At 36.0% G+C, this 24647-nt stretch overlaps 1 protein-coding gene across 2 annotated transcripts in view; it reads left to right on the top strand.

Annotated features, from left to right (window-relative positions):
- The window catches only part of LOC128986716 (calcium-independent protein kinase C), a 33702-nt gene extending 11573 nt beyond the window's left edge, over positions 1-22129 (top strand). For both annotated transcript variants that reach the window (XM_054407214.1, XM_054407222.1), the window contains 9 exons: positions 106-244; positions 794-912; positions 3444-3585; positions 7723-7850; positions 11345-11625; positions 12221-12359; positions 12799-12987; positions 13821-13967; positions 15673-22129. In XM_054407214.1, coding sequence (XP_054263189.1) covers positions 106-244; positions 794-912; positions 3444-3585; positions 7723-7850; positions 11345-11625; positions 12221-12359; positions 12799-12987; positions 13821-13967; positions 15673-15858 — 1470 coding nt within the window. In that variant the 3' untranslated portion in view covers positions 15859-22129. The remainder of the gene's footprint in view (positions 1-105; positions 245-793; positions 913-3443; positions 3586-7722; positions 7851-11344; positions 11626-12220; positions 12360-12798; positions 12988-13820; positions 13968-15672) is intronic.
- Positions 22130-24647: the final 2518 nt, after the last annotated feature.

The following is a 24647-nucleotide window of genomic DNA, read 5'->3' as shown; positions in this document are numbered from 1 at the left end:
AAGGTTTAGCTATTAAAACATCAACTGTACCGAGTCTTAGTTTCTGCGTTTAATATTTTAATTAAGAAACTCAGAAGTGTAACCTAATGAACTAATATTTGTCAGAGTCAGACGAGCCAAGCCCAGAGGTTCAATGTGAATGTGCCACATCGCTTTGTCGTCCACAACTACAAGAGGTTCACCTTTTGTGACCACTGTGGCTCCCTGCTGTATGGCCTTATTCGGCAGGGTCTGCAGTGTGAAGGTTAGTTTAATTGCAATATTTCATACAGATCCAGTTTCCATGTTTAATAAACAGGATGTGCAATCAACTGGGAACCCAGGAAAACTGAGAATTAAATATGGATTCCATCAGTTCCATTAGTTCTGTTTTAACACTCTTGTGTTTAGTAAGAAAATTATGATAGCAAGTGTTACTTTCCCTGGGACATAGTCAAGTCCAAACATTTTATTGATAAGCTGCACTTGTTTTGTAAAAGTAGAGATGGCTGGTCTTAGAACAAAAACCCTATGAGTAATTTACTAAATAAATTACTAACAAGCATTACTACAATTTAGTGGACATAGAAAAAAGTCTTTTAGCCTGTCTCAGGTGAAGTTGGATTAGCTTGTATTTTGCTTTGTAATAAAATAACCTATTTTTGTTTTTTATTTGATAACAAAAATGGACAGGCCACAGATATTTTTGGTTACTTACTTCAGATTGGTAACTGGTCTGAAATGCTTTATACATTATGATAATTAGTTTTACAATGATGCCGATATACAACTAATATTTAATTTGTTATTTCAGTATGCAGTATGAATGTTCATAAAAGGTGCCAAAAGAATGTCGCCAACAATTGTGGTATCAATACCAAACAGATGGCGGAGATCCTTTCAACTATGGGTATATCACCCAGCAGACCTAAGGTAAGTCAACAAACACTTTGTATAGTAATGGTTGAAGAATTAAAAATTTGCCACTACCCTAAAACCTTTAAGATTTTTATCTGAGACAGGTTCAGTTCATGTAAGAGGAGTGCGAGCTGCTCATAATTTGAGCTGAGCCAAGCAGAGCCTAGAACCTCAAGTGAACAAGTGTCTTTCAAAAAACTTTTAAAGTAATGAAGTTTAAGTTTTATTTCAATCAAAAGGTTTTGATACATAATTTACTATTATTAGTATATTCATCTGTATTCTATGGCTGTACTAAACTTGTGCATTTAGAAAAAAATGAGGTGACATTTAAAACTCAATTCCTTGTTTTATTGTGTAGTCCCGATAAAAATTATTCTTAACTTCACACCGAAACATTAAACTGATTTAAAAAAAAGAAAAGTGTGATAATTTAAATTGTGTCACATTCATATAACACAGGAGTTTGGCTAAAAAAAGCTCAACTCAATAGAAAATCTCAGGCTACATCTCGAGTTTGTGGAAAAAACTTGTGATCAACCTGGATGCTTGATAAGCAGTTTAACCAAATAAAGCTCGGTTTTAATAGTTTATCCATTAACCCTTCAAGGCAGAATCTTTTAATGACCGTTGGACCATGTTACAGACGGTAGTTTTTTTTTTTTCACAAATTGCCCCTAACCATTACTTGTTTTTCCCTTTGCTGTTTGGCTTAATTGTTGGTGCTAGTCATGATCAAGTTCATAATCTCATCTAACTAGAATTCAAAAATACCTAAGAGAGTAACAGCAGTTATTTTATGCCCATACTAGCTGTACCCGCGGGCTTTGCCCCGCTTAACTTCATAAGTATTCGCATTGCTCTATCACGTCCCGGTTAAAGTTCGTTCGCTACGCTCACTCACCTTCAGGTTGTAAATCGTTCGCTGCGCTCACTTGTTTTCAGGTTAGCTCGTTCGCTACGCTTACTCGCCTCAAGGTTGATGTTCGTTCGCTACGCTCACTCACCTTTTGGTTGCAAATTAGCTGTTGCCATAAATAAAAAAAAGTCATCCCTTTTACGTTTATAATACTTTGATAAAGGTTTTTTTTTATGTTTTAATATTTAACATTGGAGAATTTAAACGTTGAGTGCACAGGTGTGCTGCGATTGGGGTTTAATACATTTGGACTTATTAAAAAGTAAAATAGTTTTCTGTGCTGCACTCTGTAGAAACACTGTGGCACTATTTCAAATCATGACTAATGCTAATACAGAATGTTGTGATTATTCAAACCTACAAAACAGTTGGTGAAAGTAAACATCTGCTTTTAAATTATATTTATTTGTAAACATTGTAGATCAAAAAGTCTGACATTGGCCCACTTAAAACCCTCTGGGGCAGAGCCCTTTTGACGGATCTGCACCAAACTTTACTCGAACCATCCTTGAAAGATGCTTAACAATCCCTGAAAGTTTCATTACAATCTGTCGAGCGGTTTTGGAGTCCATAACGTATATACATATATACACACATACATACATAGTTCCTCTTTTATAGATATAGATTCATAACTAAATGATTCTCTGAAGAGTTCCAACCTTATGAAAACTTGTCACACTCACTACAAGGAAACAGCTGTAAAATATTGAGCAACTAATGGAAAATATTTTGCTGCACCACCTACTGCATTGCATCATGACAAAAAAATCTCATCAAACTGTAGTAGTGTCATTTTGCGTTTGGCGAGAAACGTTCGTTAAAAGGCCTTGAAGGGTTAACCACCATATGCATGTAGTATAAGTTTGTTTTATTGTTCCAACACAAAAATCAATTGAATATCTATTAATTGGTATAAAATCAATCCAAAACTGTCGTAGATGTAGTTACAAGTAAATTACTAATTAATTAAATATGTACAAGGATAGGGATCAGCTAGCTTACCTGGTAGATAGAGTCCAGATTAGCCTTGATTACACATAAAAAACACATGACACAACACAGAAAAACTTAATATTTCGTCCCAGTTAGGGACTTCATCAGAAGGGAGAAGAGAAGAAAGAAAACTCAGTTTTCTTTCTTCTCTTCTCCCTTCTGATGAAGTCCCTAACTGGGACGAAATATTAAGTTTTTCTGTGTTGTGTCATGTGTTTTTTTATGTGTAATCAAGGCTAATCTGGACTCTATCTACCAGGTAAGCTAGCTGATCCCTATCCTTGTACATAATAATCCAATCAGCCAATTGGCCTTTCCTTAACTCCTAATTAATTAAATAATAATGCATTAGTAGGCATTTTAAATCTGATAGCATCAAAATGTTTGATTAGATGTTGATGGGGGAGATAGAAAGGGATGGTAACAGAAATGTTATTTACTTAAACTCTTTTTTTTATTTTAATTTAAGATAATAATGTTTAATTTTTAAAATTACAAATAACAATGTAGTTGAGAAAAATGTATCAACTAAATTATACAAAGGGCTTTTGACTGTTCAAATTAAGTAGAAAATAAAAATATTAGAACTTGAGTGATCTTGATTAATTAATATTTCTATGGTGTGTGCCAGCTAACCACACAGTCGGGGAGTTCACCTAGTGGCAGTAGTATGAACCCTGTGGACAGAGATAAGCTAGGCGGCAGTTCACCAGTGCCACCAGACGATGAGATGGGCAAAAAGTCTGACGATGACAAGAAAAGTGATTATGACAGTAAGTGTATTTTTGTAGAAAACAAATTATAGTTATAAGTTTGATCTTGAAACATAAAACATCTTCAAGATAACCACAAGCCATATGGTTTTATTCCTGGTTTTTAATATTTTAAAATAATAAATATTTAAATATTTTAATTGGTCTATTGTATAGACCAGATATTGTTTAACCCATTGGGGTAGACACACGAGTCTGACTCGATGCGGCCGATCGGGACTGAATGCCGACACACGAGTCTGACTCGATGTGCAGATTGCACAATAGTTTGACGACGTAGTTCGTTATTTTTCCGATAGATCGCTCTGGCATGTTCTTTGACTGTCTTTTAGCTGTATTAGGATATTTAGTTTTGCCCGGTTGGTAATTCTGTGTCTTGGAAAATATTTATTTTTAGTGACCCATCACCGCGTCAGCTGACTGTAATCGACGAGTAATCTGTTGCGCCGGTTTCGAGTGTTTTGTTTGTGTTTATGGTTATGTTTATTGTGTAAAATGGATCATAAAAGTTTACGTACTTCTGAATTAGATAGGTTATTAGACAGTGACAATGATCTAAGTTCAGATAATGTTAGTGATGATGGATTCGATGATGAAATTATCCAGCACGGACATAATTATGAAACACCAGTGGATTATCTTGTGGATACATCTCACGGAAGGAAATCTCCCATGTTATTTTACGACTTTGACGACGATAATTTTCCTAATTCAGGTAATGAATTAGAATTAGGTAATCTTCATAATGAACAAGGTATAGAATGCAACAGGCCCGAGAATGAAAATGAGCTAGAGCTAGGCCTAAACCTAGAGACTGACAATGAAAACAAAGCAGATGACTCTGCCTCCCAAAATGTTTTTGATGAAGGCCAATCTATTGAACCTGTCCCTAATACTAGTTTTTATGACCAATCCATTGATCCTGTCCCGAGTACTAGTTTTTATGCACAACAACCCAAATCAACCCTAGGAAAGAGAAAGTTTTCTGAAATTTCAAGTTCTAAGCCTAAGGAATGTAGTCAAACTCTTACAAGTAAAGTTTGCAAATCCAAACCAACTAGGCCTAAGCCCAAGGTTACTAAAAAATCTAATCCAGCCCAAAAAACTAAGCCTCTAACTAGGCCTATGTCTAAGGTTTGTAAAGTAGGTAGACCTAGGCCTAACAAATCTATTACCGGTACAGTAACTAAACCACCAAAGGCTAAGAAACGAAAGTTTGAAGATAGCGACTGGCCTTGGGTTGATGAAATAAACATACCCAAAAATATTGATTTCCGTGGGATACCCGGTATAAATGTGCATTCTTTGCGGGCCCTGGGGGAAAATCCAACAGAACTGCAAACCTTTATGCAGTTTGCGGGGGATGAGTTTTGGAACATGATATGTGTTGAAACTAATGATTATGCGCGTAAGCTTTTAGCAACCCCAGACAGGAAAAAATTCAAGTCTGATGACAAATTGTACAATGTAACTGTGGATGAATTGAAGGTTTATTTTGCATTATATGTGAATATGGGGCAAGTCAGAAAACCTGATATAAAACAGTATTGGTCGCATAGGAAAATCATTGAAACCCCTATCTTTTCAAACACTATGTCATATGAGAGATTTTCAAGTATATCGAGGTTCTTACATTTTTACGACGATTCAGATGAGACCGAAGTCAATCGAGACAAGCTGAAAAAAATCAGGCCTGTAATAAATTACTTAGAAACCAAATTTTTACATATGGTTGAGCCGGAAAGAGATATTGCTCTCGACGAGACCCTTTTGAAAATGAGGGCAAGAATCGGCATAATTCAGTACAACCCCAAAAAAAGGGCTAGATTTGGTGTGAAAATTTACAAGGTGTGTGAATCTTCTTCGGGGTATTGTTGCTGTTTTAAAATTTATGTTGGCGAAGATAAAGAAAAGGATGTTTTGGCAAGCGAGGCTGTTGTTCTTGATTTGATGCAACCTTTTATGCATACGGGTTACACTGTATATCTTGACAACTGGTATTCTTCCCCTCTCTTATACACCAAATTAGCCCAAAAAGACACACATGCTGTAGGAACAGTATTGAATAACAGGAGGTGTATGCCTCAGGCACTCAAGGAGGCTAAACTGGAGAAAGGAGAAGCAATCAAACGGTCTGGTAGAGGGGTTTTAGCTGTCAAATGGAGTGATAGGAAGGATGTCTATATGTTGTCAACTAAGCACGAGGACATTGAAATGACAGTTTCGAAGAAAGTGAAACAAGGAAATGTGGAAGTTGACATTGTAAAACCAAAATGTGTCATTGAATATAATTGAGGTATGTTGGGGGTTGACCGCTGTCTAGTTTTCCCATAATGCGGCGTACCGTCAAAGCATATAAGAAGATTTTTTTTTATTTGATGGATATGACTCTATTTAATGCATTCTGCGTCTACAAGAAAATCAACAAAATCAAAAACATGCATTACACAGATTTTCGTTTGAATTTTGTGGAACAGATATTGACAACCGTGCCAATTCCAGCTCGAACATCACCAGGGCGCGCTCCTATCGCCGCATCGCCGTTGAGACTACAATCCAAACAGTGGACCCATTTCCCTGTGAAGGTACCCCCTACAGCAAATAAAAGTCACCCAACAAGAGCATGCAAAGTGTGCACATCCCACAAAAAGAGATCAGAAACACCATGGATGTGTGAGAAGTGCCAAGTTCCGTTGCACCTCGAAAAGTGCTTCAAGGACTTTCACACAAAAGTTAACTTTTAAGCCCCAGTTCAACATGTATATAGTGTAAATAACATTTTTAGTGCTAATTAAACTAATTTGAGTGCAAAAAACTTTCAAGATACTGTATGGAGATTGCAATATGTGGAGATCACCGTGGAAACCAAAATGGAACCAAAATTGAGAAAGGTATGTTTTCTTTTGATGTTGCATATTTTATTTATTTATGTACCCAGGCAAATAAAATTTCATTTTTATGTAGAGTTTCATGTATACTTTCATAAAATATATTGATTTGTGTTTTCATCCAATGAAAAATTTGAAAAAAATACCTTTGCTTTCAAAAAACAAAAAAATATAATTTTTTTTTATATATATACTTGTAAAAAATATTTATTAATAAAAAAACCTTAATAATTTTATATTTTATGATAGATAATACTATTACCTACAATTTAAAAAAAAACTATTGATTTATCTCTTAAAATAATTATTTTACACATTTTTTACCAAAAGCCTGCAAAAAACTGGAAATTAATTGCTGCCAAGGGTCCTGCGCATGCTAAAATAACTACTACCTCAATGGGTTAAAGTAGACCTACCAATCTAACTTAAATTTGTCAGGGGGAAAATATTCATTTATCAGTCAGTCTTCAACAAATTTAAAACTTGCTAAATATTAGAGGTGTGCGGATACTGAAATTTCAGTTTGGATAGTTAAGGCTCGGTTCCGATCGGATCGGACTTCGAATTCAGATATTTTCGGACTCGACAGTTTCGGACTCAGATAGTTTGACGTTCAAATTCTTAATAAATATTAAGGTTAGGCTAGGAAGTTATAATTTGCATTTTTATATACAAAAACTACAATATGAATAATGCACAATAGTGATATTGTAAGTAATTAATCTTGGTTTAGTTATGAAAACTGAAGTTTAAATTCACAGCTTACTCAAACAACAAAAAGGTATACTGTACCTTATATATCTTGATGCAAACCATTTATATGGCAAAACAATGTCTCAGTGCAGACCTTGTATTATGACGCTTCCAATCAATTTATATGGCAAAGCAATGCCTCAGTGCAGACCTTTTATTATGACGCAATCAATTTATATGGAAAGGCAATGCCTCAGTGCAGACCTTTTATTATGACGCAATCGATTTATACGGTAAGGGTCTCAGTGTAGACCTTGTATTACTGCAATCAATTTATATGTTTCAGTGAATGCCTTATAATCGTCATTTAAGTCCCAAATGTCAAAATACCTAGTCTAGAAAAAGTCAGATATTTAATGGATAGTGTCGGATATCAAATTATATCGACCCGATTTTTTGGATATCCGCACAACTCTACTAAATATCCTTATTCTCTTATACCTGGTAAAGTACATTCCTGAATACAAGTACTTACATAATTTTTTTCTTACTTTAGGAAGAGTAGAAGGTGCTCGCAGAATGAGTGTGGACGATTTTCACTTCATCAAAGTTTTAGGAAAAGGAAGTTTTGGCAAAGTAATGTTAGCTGAAAGGAAAGGAAGCGATGAAGTGTATGCAGTGAAAGTAAGTATTAAATATTGTTTACTGCTTAATGCCCTTTGCAAACTTAATAGTTTTACAGTAATTGCAATTTGACTAATTGTAAAATACTCTTGGCACCAAACTGACAATCTTGTTAAGTTTGTTGGTCCTCCCAACAAAATTGGGGAAACTTTGATATGTTGGCTATCTTTATTTGTATAAACAACCCCCTCCCCCACACAATACACTGAACACTGCAAGAAGAGCCATCTTGTGTCCTAATTTCAGCTTTTCAGGCTTTTTATGCTCGTTATCTTTTTAAAAAAGTCTAAAAATAAGGACTAGAGACAAATTTTGTTGTAAAGATGGACGGTCGAAACCCAAATCAAATTGTCATACCTCTATCATAAAGCCTAAAATTGTTCCTAATTGTGTGCCTTTTCACAATCATCAAGTAAGTGTCATACCTCAGTGTCAAAATCATTGAACGTGATTTGTACTTTTCACTGAATGTATAGTCCAATGTATGGAGTTTTAAATTAAAAATTAAGCTTTATTTCATAATTTTCTCTAATGTTTTACTTATTTAGTGAAATTTAGTCAATGAGGGATTAACAATCTTTTGTAGTTGATTGTATCTACTTTCTGAAGAAATCCTACACTAAAACAAAACAACAGTGTCTTGCAATGTGATTATATCTCTTAGTTGGATTCAAATTTTTCATGTAAGCTAAGCTGGCTTAACTCTATACTTGTATGATAAACTTCTTTATCAGCTCCTGCACTTGAGCCTTAAGAACTTGTTGTGTATTGTACAAATCAATATGAATGCTTATTGAGACAAAGTACAGGGTGTTTATAAAACAAGGCCGGGATTTTAAACGTTTGTTGCTCTGGGACTATTGAAGATAATTGAAAGGACTACTAACTATTTTGATACAATTCGGAATAACTTAATAAAATTCAGATTTTCATCAATGTTATATGAGCTTAAAACTGGCAAAGTCTGTACACTTAGGGCGATCAGTGCCCTCTGGCGCGAGATCTGATGCCTTAACTGAATCTTTTTAAGCACAAAGACTCTTATCTTTTACAGATACGTCATAAGTGTCAATTTAGGTATGATAAACTGAAGACTTCGTCAGGAAATCAATTCTTTCAGGCTTCTGAAGCAGAATTGTCGAATTTCTTCGTCTATGTCATCGCTTGTTTTAGCCGGCCAGGTGAATGTCTTTTTCAAAAACTAGGGATGGACGGGATTGAATTTTTAGTTCGGGACGGGACGGGACGGGATTTTTATTTCCTTCCCAATTTTCGGGACGGGACGGGACGGGATTTTTTTCTGTGCATAAAAAGAAAGTACTGTATTGCAGTTACCAAAAAAGACATACGAAATCAATTTTTATTTTTTTCATGATGGTTGGCCACTGGATCGTTAAAATTAGCACTAATAGTATTAAGTGTATTAATATTAATATTAATAATATTAAAAGCCAATTTTTACCATTTGTGGCACTAATCTATAAAAACCAAAAAATGGGTAACAATTTACAGGTACCCATAGAAACTTGTGACTCGCGGGTCACGGGGTGATCGTCTGTATGACTCACGGTCACGGCGCGATCGTCGTCATGACTCGCGGGTCACGGCGCGATCGTCGGTATGACTCGCGGTCACGGCGCGATCGTCGGTATGACTCCGCGGTCACGGGGTTATCGTCGGTATGACTCGCGGTCACGGCATGATCGTCGGTATGACTCGCGATCACGGCTCGATCGTTAGCATGACTCCGCGGTCACGGCTCGATCGTCAGCATGACTCCGCGGTCACGGCGCGATCGTCGGTATGACTCGCGGTCACGGCGCGATCGTCGGTATGACTCCGCGGTCACCGCGCAATCGTCGGTATGACTCCGCGGTCACGGGGTTATCGTCGGTATGACTCGCGGTCACGGCAAGATCGTCGGTATGACTCCGCGGTCACAGGGTTATCGTCGGTATGACTCGCGGTCACGGCGTGATCGTCGGTATGATTTCGCGGTCACGGGGTTATCATCGGTCCGGTATGACTCGCGGTCACGGCATGATCGTCAGTATGACTCCGCGGTAACGGCGCGATCGTCGGTAGGACTCCGCGGTCACGGCGCGATCGTCGGTATGACTCGCGGTCACGGCGTGATCGTCGGTATGACTCGCGGTCACGACGTGATCGTCAGTATTACTCGTGGTCACAGCGCGATCGTCGGTAGGACTTCGCGGTCACGGCGCGATCGTCGGTATGACTCGCGGTCACGGCGCGATCGTCGGTATGACTCCGCGGTCACCGCGCAATCGTCGGTATGACTCCGCGGTCACGGGGTTATCGTCGGTATGACTCGCGGTCACGGCGTGATCGTCGGTATGACTCGCGGTCACGGCGTGATCGTCGGTATGACTCGCGGTCACGACGTGATCGTCAGTATTACTCGTGGTCACAGCGCGATCGTCGGTAGGACTTCGCGGTCACGGCGCGATCGTCGGTATGACTCGCGGTCACGGCGTGATCGTCGGTATGACTCCGCGGTCACAGCCCGATCGTCGTTATGACTCGCGGTCACGGTGCGATCGTCGGTCCAATAATCGCGGCCACGGCGCGATCGTCGTTATGACTCCGCGGTCACGACGTAATCGTCGAAATGACTTCCGTCTCCTGCGTCCGCGGACCTATCGCTCGCAATAACGGCGTTATCGGCACTCGCGAAGCGGAAAAATCGCCGACGATTGGACCAAATCCCGTCCCGAAAAATTCCCGAGTCAAATGTAATCCCGTCCCGATAATCGGGAATATTTTTTTCCCGAAAAATTCCCGAAATTTCGGGACCCGTCCATCCCTATCAAAAACCATGCGCCACGAAACTCTTCAAACCAGCGTCAAATTTCTTTATCATCAAGTAGATTTTAATTTAGAAATCGATATAAACTCTGCGAACCTCAGATTACACTCTGTGCTTTCTGTTGCGCCGTAAACATCGTACTGGTGACTGGCGTCAGGGATGTGAGTCACAATAGCGGCATATCACCGCGCAACTGTTTTTCAAATGCCAAGATCAAAGATTCCTCCCCTGCTACACGGGAGGGAAAAAAACAACAAACTAAAACTAAAACTACAAACCCTAGTTATTTTAACTTCAGTTTAAAGTATAAAACGTTTAGTTACCTTGAATATTACCCAAGCCACTACCTTACCATTTAAAATCCCGTCATTCTTTCATAAACACCCTGTATTAGCAAAATTCAAGAACTAACTTGCATCATACAAAGACTAAAAACAAAATCTAAAACTCCTTGAACGTAAGTAATGTTTAATAACTTAAATAGTAAACAACTTTATAAATTATATCATACTTTTCATGCAAATCTTTAAATAAAAATACATGCAGTCTACATTGCTGACACGACGGGTCTTCTGACAGAAGTATCTATCCATCTGTATTTAGTCTATGTTATTACCTCATGTTCCAGTTCATTCCAGTAAACAAAACACTTTAAATATTTCAGGTGTTGAAGAAAGATGTAATTATACAAGATGATGATGTAGATTGCACAATGACTGAAAAAAGAATTTTGGCTTTAGCGGCCAAACATCCATTTTTGACAGCCCTCCATTCCTGCTTTCAAACAAATGATAGGTTGTTCTTTGTCATGGAATATGTAAATGGAGGAGATCTAATGTTCCAAATACAAAGAGCTCGCAAGTTTGATGAACCGAGAGCAAGGTTCTATGCTGCTGAAGTAACTCTAGCCCTCCAGTTTCTCCATAAGCATGGAGTAGTGTACAGGTTAGTCCTCCAAGTGTAATGTTTATTTTGATTTCAAACTTTACATGTCCTTGTATAAAAGTAATATTGCAATTTACTTAAGTCATTACAGTAGAGCGTCGATTAACCGAAGCCCGGTCATCAGAAACGTCGGTTAACTGAAAGGCTGATCACCGTTGTAGCCAAGGCTGCAATGTATGTTCACAGATGTTGCTACAATTGCTGGAGACAGTCAAAACCTGTAAAAAATACATGTAAAAATGTATTTAAATGTCATTGATAAAAATTTTAATCATGTTTTAACTGTCAATGGCCGACTATCCGAAAAAATCAGTCATCCAAACCCCCTTAATTCCAAATGGTTTTGTATAATCGACTCCCTACTGTAATGCTTGTGTTAACATAATTGAAAGAGAAAAGTTCAAGAAAAACAAATTTCAGAAGAGGTTAATTCAGTCAAGTATTCAGAACTGAATTGTTTTTTTTTTTTTTAGAAATACTAATTAGATAGTAATTCATTTACTGTGTTACTGCAGATTACTTAGTTGAATTTTATTCATATAGTTGATTGAGCCAGGTACATGAAAATGAATGAATAACCAAAATTCTATTTCAGAGATCTGAAGTTGGACAACATTCTGCTAGACAATGAAGGCCATTGCAAGTTGGCTGACTTTGGCATGTGTAAGGAGAACATCTTTGATGGTGTCACCACTACCACGTTTTGTGGCACTCCAGACTACATTGCACCTGAGGTAACCCTTGATACACTTAGATTGATTGAGTCACAGACAGAATTTACTGCTGTAAAATACCATTCTTACAATATAGTTACTGTACAGGTCAGATGTTATTTAGTCATCTTACTTAATTCAGAACTTTTATCTTAAGCTTGTTGTTTTACAATTAGAAATGTCCACATTCACTACATATTTTCACTCTGCTGAAGTAATTTCACGTAGCTTTTTATATAAATTGTTAGATCAGCTGTTTAACCCTTTGAGTGCCGCAGCATCTACATAGTAGACGATATGAAATATGCATAAAGTGCTTGCAATTTTGTAGGCTTTTGCCCGGAATTTTATGCATATTACATGGTGAAATGGCGGTGGCACTCAAAGGGTTAAATTGATTGAAATTTCCAAACTTGTGTTGGCAATATAATATACTAAGGTGAGCGTGTGCTGCACACAGATTCTGCAAGAGCTGGACTACGGACCCAGTGTGGACTGGTGGGCTCTCGGAGTGCTAATGTACGAGATGATGGCAGGACAACCTCCTTTTGAAGCTGACAACGAAGACGATCTCTTTGAGTCAATACTCCATGATGATGTTCTCTATCCTGTCTGGTTGTCCAAAGATGCTGTTTCCATTCTGAAAGGGGTTTGTATTTCAAATTGTCTGATTAGATTGAAGATTGATTTTCCCATTATAGTAGGATTTTCCCTACTGTAGTTCGATCCTGAGAAAAGTCAGTAAATTTTTGATAGTGCGAAACTGGGCTCAGATGTCCTTGATCACTGGGCTTTTATCCTGAATATACATAAACAGCTGGTCTTAGTCAGCTACAACAAAGATGATTGTACATTCTGCACTCACCTTGCTTTCATATTCAGCTTAAATAAACACCCTAGTGTGCATCACTGTCAAAAAGAATTAACTTATAATTGATAAATTATAAGTATACTGTACCGTAGTTATAGTCAGGCATAATACCAAGTAGGGGTCTGCTGGTCCCAGTTATTATTATGAAAACAGTTGGCCCAAAAGGTCAGTTTCGGCCAAGTTCGGGTCGTGCCAGGCCAACGTGGAAGATGATCATGACCTTAGAGAATGTTCTCTATTTTTCTGTGACCGTTAATGATGCTCACGATCTTGCCCTAACCACAGAAGGTGCAATTTTGCTGTAACCACAGGAGATAGATCATATTGTGTCATAGATTGATAATGTAAAAAAATATTGCATATCATGATAGTAGAACAGTATGACAATTTCAAACGCAATCTAGTTTAGGTCTGAAACCTGAAGGTCAAAACTTTTGACCCAACCTGACCCAAAGTAAAAAAGTCAGGCCCGCAGACCCCTAGTACCAAATGAAGCAAGGTCACAATATTAGACCACTAACAATTAGTATGCTACAAAGTACAAATAAAATAAGCATCTCAATGAAAATTATTTAATTGAATATTTCACATGTTTTAAATTTGATTTTCAGTTTATGACAAAGAACCCTGTAAAACGGCTTGGATGTGTGGGCTCTAGCAACCCAGAAGCCGCCATCAGAGCTCACGCTTTCTTCAAAGATATAGATTGGGATGCTCTTGAAGCCCGTAAAGTCAAACCTCCATTCAAACCTAAAATCGTAAGTTATTTTGAAATTACAAATTCTAATATTGGCTCAAGCTTTTTTATAATTTGATGCTGGTAAACATTTGAAATAATGTTGACCACTCAATTTTTTTTAGGGATGGACGGGATTGAATTTTTAGTTGGGACGGGATTCTTATTTCCTTCCCGATTTTCGGGACGGGATTTTTTTCTGTGCATAAAAAAAAGTACTGTATTGCAGTTACCAAAAAAGACATACGAAATCAATTTTTACCATTTGTGGCACTGATCTATAAAAACCAAAAAATGGGTAACAATTTACAGGTACCTATAGAAACTTGTGACTCGCGGGTCACGGGGTGATCGTCTGTATGACTCACGGTCAACGGTCATGGCGCGATCGTCGTCATGACTCGCGGTCACGGCGCGATCGTCGGTATGACTTCGCGGTCACGGGGTTATCGTCGGTATGACTCCACGGTCACGGCGCGATCGTCGTCATGACTCGCGGTCACGGCACGATCGTCGGTATGACTCGCGGTCACGGCGCGATCGTCAGCATTACTCGCGGTCACGGCGCGATCGTCGTCATGACTCGCGGTCACGGCGCGATCGTCGTCATGACTCGTGGTCACGGCGCGATCGTCGTCATGACTCGTGGTCACGGGGTTATCGTCGGTATGACTCGTGGTCACGGGGTTATCGTCGGTATGACTCCACGGTCACGGCGCGATCGTCGTCATGACTGGCGGTCACGGCGCAATCGTTGGTATGACTCGCGATCACGGCTCGATCGTCAGCATGACTCCGCTATCACAGCATGATCGTCAGTATGACTCCGCGGTCACGGCGCGATCGTCGGTAGGACTCCGCGGTCACGGCGCGATTGTCAGTAGGACTCCGCGGTCACGGCGCGATCATCGGTATGACTCGCGGTCACGGCGCGATCGACGGTAGGACTCTGCGGTCACGGCGCGATCGTCGGTAGGACTCCGCGGTCACGGCGCGATCGTCGGTAGGACTCCGCGGTCACGGCGCAATCGTCGGTATGACTCGCGGTCACGGCGCGGTCGTCGGTAGGACTCCGCGGTCACGGCGTAATCGTCGAAATGACTTCGTCTCCTGCGTTCACGGACCTATCGCTCGCAATAACGGCGTTATCGGCACTCGCGAAGCGGAAAAATCGCCGACGATCAGACCAAATCCCGTCCCGAAAAATTCCCGAGTCAAATGTAATCCCGTCCCGATAATCGGGAATATTTTTTTCCCGAAAAATTCCCGAAATCTCGGGACCCGTCCATCCCTAATTTTTTTTAATGTTTGTGAGAAATCTTGATAAAACTGGCTTGAATATTATTAACAACAATATAACCTCAATAATCCAGTATAAACATTTGGCCAGTAGACTGGATTTTCTGAAAAAGCATGACGATCAAAGTAGCAAACTAGAGTGACTTTTAAAGAATTTGAGAAAGCTGAAGTTCATGCAAAACTGATTCACTTAACTCGATGGGGTGGCACTTTAATTGTAGGATTTCAATTGTATTAAATTAAAACCCTTTGCGGTTGAATGGCGAATATAGGTCGCCGCCTGCCATTTTCCCGACTGCTCAAAAATGGCGACCTATACTCAAAGGGTTAACTTAAACCAATTACCATCCCCTGAATAAAAAAAATTATTACTTGTATGGATTGCCTCTTGTTGAAGTCAGATTCCCTAAACAGTTTTATACTTTCAGAAAAGCAAAAAGGACGCACTAAATTTTGATGCGGAATTCACAAAGGAAGAGCCTGTCCTCACCCCTGTGAACGCAGATGTTGTTCGTTCAATCAACCAAGAAGAATTCCGAGGCTTCTCATTTGTCAACCCCGACTTCAACCCAGGTCGCTTCCATCACTCTGGTTCAGGGGACAAAAACAACTAAGTCACGTAAAGTCCTAATCTAAAAAACTTACTAAGGTAACATTAGAAAAGGCAGATTTCAAAGAACAAATTAGGTTTATCTGTACACATAAAATTGAGAATCTGTACAAAAGCCGACATTTCTTCTAGTACTTGTTATACAATGTTATGGTCATATTACGGAAGCTGTTGTTTTTTCATATTATAATCAAAAGAAGAGAGGTTAAATCAATGAGCATGTCTACGCATAGTGCTTATTTTCTGCAAATATTGTCGAATAAACTAAAAATATGCTTCGCATAAAATTGTTAGTTTAGGTATCGAGCGAACAAATTGTATACATAGTTTTAATGTAATGGATGGATTAAACTAAGAAGTGAAGATGATATGTATCGTATACAGATAGCTTCTAGTCAGTCATCTCTGTAGGAATTATGACGAGTGCACTTAGGGTGCACTATCGAACGCACATGTTAGTTTCAATCATTATCGTAGTGTGCAAGAGGCCTACGTGTACAAACTCGGCACGCATAACCTCTGTGACTGTGTTTATTTTGGTTAGGTTTGAAACACTCTTATAAATAGTGTATAGTGTTATACAAGTTTTTATTTCTAAGGACAGTGCGTGTGTGGTGCTATGTTTTGAGAGTCCGTTATCTAGTCATATTGAACCTAGTTATTTTCTACTACAACTTGGCCTACTCGAAGTAGCTTTAAGTTGGATGGTTGATCGGATACGATTGTCTGTCCTGTTATAAGTTGGCCTAGGTGTAGAAAGCATCACAGCTCCACTTTAAATCGATAATCTCGAGTGTAACCTAATTGTAATGTTGTTCATCATTGTTGTACGTTAGAGATGATAAACGACTCTAAATGTTTTCCATTTTACTGCATATTTGTTGTGCATTCTGAATAGCTTACAGAAGTATCGGTTTTAGTATTTAGCCCTTTTTTGATTGTTTTAAAATCGCATTAGGATTCGCCTTCATATCTAATATTACAAACCAATAAATCTCACTCGTTAGCTGTGATGGTTTTTGTTTATGTGTTTATGATATGGATTTTTACTCTGTAGGTAGTATCCCTCGCTTATATACGGTACTAGGTGTGTCTGTGTCGTATTCTAACTAATTGTTCATAGACTATACGGGCTGAGTATAAAACCAGCTGTGCAATTCATCATCTTCTGTACAGAATTTACTATTTTAATTTGTATACTTTTAATCGAGGGAATTCTCCAATTGCATTTAGATAATTATAAGTTGATAATTTACTTTTATGTTTCGTTTGTCGTGTATTTATTTATTTATTTTGTTTTACTAGAGATGTGTGCAACAAACATTATCATTTTGATAACAATTGATTGTATCTAAACATCACTTTGAATCATCACTTCTTTAACTTTTTAACAACAGCTGTTCTGAAACCATTAACTGTTGAAAGCTTTTATTAGATAATTGTAAAGAATTTGTTGTGTATTTTCTTAGATCTGTTGAAATATTTCTACTCTATAGAAGTACAAATACATATGGTATTTCTCTGCAAGAAGTGTTGTGTAGTGCATGTTCCAGGTAGCATTGGAATTTATATGAGAAACCCAATTTAAATGTACTCAGTTATATTTCAAACGAGTAAAATATTGGTCAGGATTTGGTTTTTATTCCATTTATTAAAATATAAATATATTTTGATCCATTTCTGTAGATGGAAAAAATACGAGTTCCTTTTTCTGGTTTACCACCACAACATTATTACTAATTTATACAGTTAAAGTTTTAGGGATTTGTCACCTTGGATTGTTGTACTCTGTAATTTCCAATGTTAACTAGTGATTTGGCTAGTACAAATGTAGCAGATATCATTGAGTGCTTATCTCTCATTTTTAATAAGTTCAAAATCAGTAGTCATTTATTTACCTTTTCATATGTGAATCCTTACAGAGTCCTCTTGTATCACAGTTACACCACAGTAGTCAAATAAACACATTTTAACATGTTTTTGTGATATCTCTATCTTTTCAGTTATTTGTAAAAAAGTGACATTTTGTGACGAGATTTTTATAATTTATCATTTTTCTTTGCAAGAAGCAGAACTAGTAATTTCCATACAAGGCAGCATAGCATCCAGAGTTTTTGTGGTGTCTTGTGAGTAGATATCGAGAGTGTCCTCAAACATGGGGTGAGGTTTTAATCACTCAAGCACAATTGTTACATTTCTTCTTATTGTCTTTGATTCAAAATAAACTTAACAACCATAATAATTATTAGTTAATTACTTTGACGTAAATTACGAGTACAAACTATAAATGACTATTTTCACAAACAAATTTCTAAACCATAACTTTAAGGAAGGTGTTAGTTTGATAAATATATACTTCCGTTTTACAAACAAATATGTATAAGCACACGCACACACAAACACATACATTATATTAGTTTATTTTATTTTCTCTATGTTTGTCATGTAAAAGGTGATGAAGTGACCTTATGTGTCAGTGAATAAGATTTTTTAGTTAATTTCAAGTTTTACTACAGTTCCATAACTATATCAATATGAGAGATATGTGCTCACTTATTTTTCTATAATATTTATTACTATACTGTGATTTTTTGTTAATCTAGGTGTGGTTGGTTGTTATCTTTTCATTCAATGAAAAGAAATTTATTTGGATTTAGTTAATAAGAACACATTATATAACCGCTGAGAGCATTATTTGATTGTTGGAAGATAAAAAAGTTTATTTATGAATTTGTGGTTTGGCAAAACATCTGGTCCTCCCATATTTCCCATAGTACATGGCTTTGTTTATTCATGATCTGTATAGTTATTTAAGTAAAATTCAATTTATGATGACACGGTCGTCCCTAGTCTTTCAGTGTTCTGTAGTTTGTTTGTTTTGTAAGAGCAGTAATGAGTTACTTGTTGTATATTGCATGATCACCTACATGTACTACTTTGTCAAGCACACATTATTAAACTCGTATCACTTGGAATACCCAGAAGTTTCTATTGACATCACATTTAAAGAATAATATGATTATTGTGAGATCCAGCTACAATAATGTCAACAACTTTTTAATAAAACCAATTTTTTTTTGTGAAAAAGCCTCAATTTATCTAAACCAACATATTTTTATGAGATTGGAAAATTAGCCAATTAATGTGATAAGTAAAAGATGTATATTTTATGTTATATTATAAAAAAAAGTATATCTGTTCAGTTCCGTTGCATGATGATGGCAGTAATGTAAACTATTGCAATATTAGTGTATTGGACTGACTTTACCAGTTTTTATCAGTGAAATTGACTTGTCCGTTTTGCTGTTTCCGCTAAACTTAAACAGCATTACTTTGTCCATTCTATTATTAGATCGAGTATAAAAACATGAACCATAACAGTTCAAGCCATAGGCGTAACTAGGATGGCCCTAGGGGGGGGGGGGGGTTACACCGTATGGTCTGGTAGCCATCCCCCTTTATTAAAAAAAAAATTAGACCTGTAAACTGTTTTGGGCTAAGTAGAGACATATAAAAGAGATTTTTTAATTGTAGAGAAAAAATTTTAATCGTAAACAAATCACATTTTAAGTTCAAGAAGGGTGTTTCAAACCCCTAAAACCCTTCCTGGATACGCCACTGGTTCAAGCCAATTTGGTTTTTAAGTTGGCCACTAAAGTTTTATTGTTTCAAAAAATCAATGAGGTATATACGCAGTTAGAATTTCGAGACTAGCCAAACCTAGCCTTGAAGCTTGTGTGGTTGACCATTTAGTCAGAAAATTTAGCCAAGGCGATTGTAAGACTGTAAACAGTCCTGTACTACTCGAGAGATTTTATACCCTAAGCCTACATGTGAATAACATTTTATGATTTAAAGTTATGATTGGTGCTAAACCTACTGAACTCTTAACCTTGTGAAGTAAGATTTAGGATTACTCTTAACCATTTGGGTAGGCCTACTCATCAAATACCAGTTATCTGAATTAAGTGTTCACTTTCCAGAGAATGACCTTTTTAATATCTAAATTAATTTAATCTAGTAAATGGAGTTGTCATTCTTGTTAAAACAATTACTCTTAGGTAATATTTGTCATCAATAGTTAGCCAAAGTCTTGTTAAAATTTTGCTGAATAGGCCTAATAATATACTTTCCTTTTACAATATTATTTTAATCATGTTTAAGAAAGAAAAATAACCCTCCTAAAAGCATAAGTTAGCAGAATCTATAAAAGTGGAAATTAAATGTTTTTGGATAGAAATTTCTGGGATTTTTCTTTTACCTAAATAGTACAACTTGTATCTTCAAATAACACATGATGGTCCCAAAGAGTATTAACATGTTGTGTAATAATAGTGGTCTTATAATATCTATTGAGAAACTAATAGTTGATATCCTAAATATTAAAAATTGCAAAGTGTTAACACCTAAGTGTAGTGTACAAGGTTTTTACAGCTGCCAACAGGAAAAAACAAATGAGAGAAAAAATAAAAACACATAAATCATAATTTCTGAATTATTTTTGATTTAAGCTCCATAAAACCATGTATTTGATACTTATGAGAGGTTTGTTTTTAAAAAGAAATATGAATGAGGAGCTGTAAAGATCTAAACGAACAAAGTTTTGAAGCACAAAACAACCAAATAAAAAAAATGTTTGTTGTGGATTTTTTTGGGATCTGCAGCCAATAAAAATCATAGCTGCCAATAACCGGTTTTCACTCTGAAGAAAAAATGGTACAGAGAATGAAGTGAAAGCAACTTGTACAACTACCCTTTTAGTTGTTAACAAAAACTACACTTCAGAAATTGGACATTATCAACTATTTACCAGCTTACAAAAATGGATTAAAATCAATTTTCTTTAATCAGTTACATGAATGAGTCATTCACTTCACTTCACATAGAATGAATTTCGTCTGATGAAGCATTTGCCTCTAGAATACTTTTGGGTGCAGCTTAACGGTCAGTCAACGGTTTATTCGTATGAAGCGGTTTAGTCAATTTTCAAGTGAAAAAATCTACTTAATTTCCAACACTCAATATTATTTGTCATCTCTTTTAAGTTCTAATAATATTTTCCAGTAATAGTTATACTAGTCTAAAGATTAAAAAAATATTAACTAGCTCACCAAACATAACCTGTATGGTCACTAAACTTTTCTATTTAATTAATTTTAATTTAGTGATCTAATTGATTTGACAGGTTGGATTGTGTAACTAGCCCAATGACTGCCCATTATCCCCATTGCCTTTACCATTACAAGCTGAGAGTATGCTAGATTTTTGCTGTGCATACTATATGGTTTTTTGTACGGGAGTCTCACGGGTCAGTACCTATCAACTAACTCAAAAACGTCTAGTGACTGCTATAATATTGTTAAACAATTCCAATACATTAAAAACTTGGGTTTCTAAAACATTGAAAACTGTTATGTTGGTTTTTTGTTGTCATATTGAATTCTTGTGGACTGAAAAAACAACTTATTGGTAGAGTAAAATTAAAAACACATTCTGGTGCTTAGATTAAGGCGAGATTAGTTAAAACAGCTGATTGTTTAAGCCAGGATCAATTTGGGACATTGTGCTTTATGTGAAGATATCATGCCTGGTCAATTAATTAGGTATGTTCCCGATTAAATGTCACAATAGAAATTATAAAATGTGTATTAGTATTTTTTAAGTAAGTAAAATGTTGTATCATATAATTTTAAGTGATAGTAATAGTGTTTTGATTCGAATGCAACAGATATTTTTAAATCACTCGTGTTTATTAAAACAATGTGATTTTCTTGCAATTGAATGATTATATCCTACCAATATATCTGAAAAATCCGTTCGGTGCACATGAATGTTAGTTTGTATGTAAAGATTTTTCCAACAAATCATATTGATAAAATTTAGTAATTTGCTTTAAACCGTGTACCAAACTGCCTGCTGCTATGATAAATGCTTTTATTGTATGTGAAATATTATAAGTATTTTACACCGTTGTAACTTATGTTTTAAACCTATATTGTGTTCAGTTTATTTAATGTGTTGATTAAGCGGGGACATTGTATTTTCTTGCCAGGTGTTAATTTTAATATTTACAGTTACCCTTGTTGTGCAATATTTATTTGTTACCAAAGTTGTTTGTGCCAAATATGTTTTACCAACACTTTTATCAAACCCATAAACCCAATGTCCTCTGCTTAGTACTAAACTAATTTTAATATATTTTTTTTACCGAACATTTTAGCTGTTTATTACACTAATTTGTTTCTCTTATTGTGAAATAAATATAAATTGATTGATTTGTGTTTTATTTCTGACAACATTTAATTTGACCATACTCATCTTTAGAAAAAGAGTGATTGGTGTATCTAGTTTGCAAAGAGACACTGTGTTCAAAATAAACATTTACTAAAAAAATCAATTAGGGTCTATATAGTATTTATTTACATGAAATAGCAATAAAAAATACAATCATGTATTACAAAAAATTGTGTTATCAAACAAAATTGACATTGGTCCACCGCTTACTTTGTAGTTTGTATCGAGGTCTTTACCCATTAGTAGAATATCAATCTTTATCCATTATATGAAACACAAAAAGAGGTTATAATAAACACACCTTCTCATTTGAAAAGGATTGGGTCAACTAACCCATTAAGACCTGTGGAATTTGTGTGTAAGAAAAAAATACTGCCATTAAAAAAAAAAAAATCACCCACATGTGAAAACCACACCCCAGCATATTTAGGGGTAATTCCTTTAGACCTACAACTAACAATCAAGTCAATAAAATAAACCATACATTTGTGTATGCATGTTGGCGTGTATGCATGTTGGCGTCAACAATAATTTACGTCTGTCCAGTGAGTTGATGCTGGTCTGTTGCAAAAATCCTACTGGTCTGTGGTGAAGGAATTTTGTTAACATTTCAGAAGTGAACGTTTTAATTTCTTATTTGTCAAGAAGAAACAGTTTAAACTATGGAGTGTTAGTGTCATATTTTTGTCCAAAATCAAGATATTCATTCATAAAATTGAATATTTTTGGTCATTTGGTTCACATCACATTTTACAGTTACAACATTTGCAGAGGACACAGCTTTTAGCGAATTTACCTACAGGAAAGTAGTTATTACTGTAGGTGGCACGGTAAGACTTAGAGCCGGAACCGATATACTTTTTCAATTTGATGTCCCTAGAGGCTACAAACACTATTCGTTCACACTTTTTATTTATTTATTTATTTATTTTATATATCAACGGACATCTCCAATTTTATAAACTAGACACAACAAAATTTCTCTTAAGTGACTGTAGAATTAAAATACATTTTTGTACAACATTTCAACCCAGAAAAAATGTACATATGTAACAATAACAATAAATATATGTATATGTATAACAACAATAAATATACAGTAGATAACAACAACAACATTATAAATATATAAATAAAGCAAATCTGAACATTTAATGGATGCCTGCAACAAATATAACAAGTTTTTACAGAGAAAAAAGGAAATGGTCAATAAATATTCATTTTTTTTTTTGCATCCGTGAAAACGATAACTTTGAGTAATTTTGGTCCGACCAGGATGAAAGTTGGCTTGAAGATGTAAGGCAGGATAACTTAAATGAGTTTGCAAGCCGGCATAAATGGGAAAGGTGTTTTAATGGTAAAATTGGGGTTTCTCACTTTTTACCACCAAAATCATAAAGTTTTCCAATTTCTCTTTCACATTCACTACCAATACCAAGTGTCAGTGAACTGAAAAAAAGAGGAGTGTGGCGGCAGGTAGTGAACCTGTTAAACCATTTTAAAGAGCTTAAAAAAATTAATAAAGTGCTTTTTTAAACTATTATTGGTTGTGGAGAAAATTTAAAATTCCCATTTTATTATGGAAAATGAGTAAACTGTTGTAATTTGCTTGTTTATGGATATATTTCTATCAAACTTGGCAAATTTATTAATTTTATACTAAGTTATTGACATTTTACTAAAAAAACACTTTTCACCCTCCCTGTAAAACATAATGTTGTTTTAAATAGATTTAATTGAAATTTCAATCAGGCAAATGGAAATTCGCTTGGTCTACAGGATTGCTGCGGCAGGGGTATTTTATCATGTAATGAGGATTCTGGTGTAAGTAAAATACAGTTCGTTGTATGAGTGAAAACCCAGCTTGCACATGATGGTATACAGAAGTATGTTTACAAACACTTCACAAACTGAAAAGTGAGTACTTCCTATTGCCACACCGGGAGGCACAATTTTTATTTCAGCTGCAGTTTTTTTAATACGGACAAAATGCAAGTTTGAAAATTAGATATAAAAAAAATATTATAAAACTAAAAAAATATAAAATAAATTTTGAATTATAAAATTAAACTGTCATAACCTAACCTAACTAACCAAACTTGCTGATACCGTAATGAAAAGAAAATGAATGAAGGTTTTCTAATAAAAAAAATAGTTCTATTCATAAAATAAAACTATTCAATTGCCTCAAATTCAATTTTATAATTTTTTAATTATAAAATTAAACTGTCATATTCTAACCAAACTAACAAAACTTGCTGATAATGCAAAAATCTTAGACAAAAAGCTAGTGCCACCGATAGGATTCGAACCTAATGGTATTTTCAGCTTCTCAGCCCAGCACGTTATCCATTAAACCACCAAGGCCGATGGCTTCAACCCGTATCGATACGGTAATGGTGTTCCCTCAGCCAATAGAATGCTCTCATTTTGACCGTATTAAAAAGACTGCAGCTGAAATAAAAATTGTGCCACCGGCACGATAATGATTTTTTGATC

Source organism: Macrosteles quadrilineatus, unplaced genomic scaffold (genome assembly GCF_028750875.1).
Source record: "Macrosteles quadrilineatus isolate MER2022 unplaced genomic scaffold, UCM_ALF_1.0 Scaffold_1__1_contigs__length_201487025, whole genome shotgun sequence".
NCBI classification, from domain to species: domain Eukaryota; kingdom Metazoa; phylum Arthropoda; class Insecta; order Hemiptera; family Cicadellidae; genus Macrosteles; species Macrosteles quadrilineatus.
This window is presented reverse-complemented; position numbering and strand designations above follow the sequence as displayed.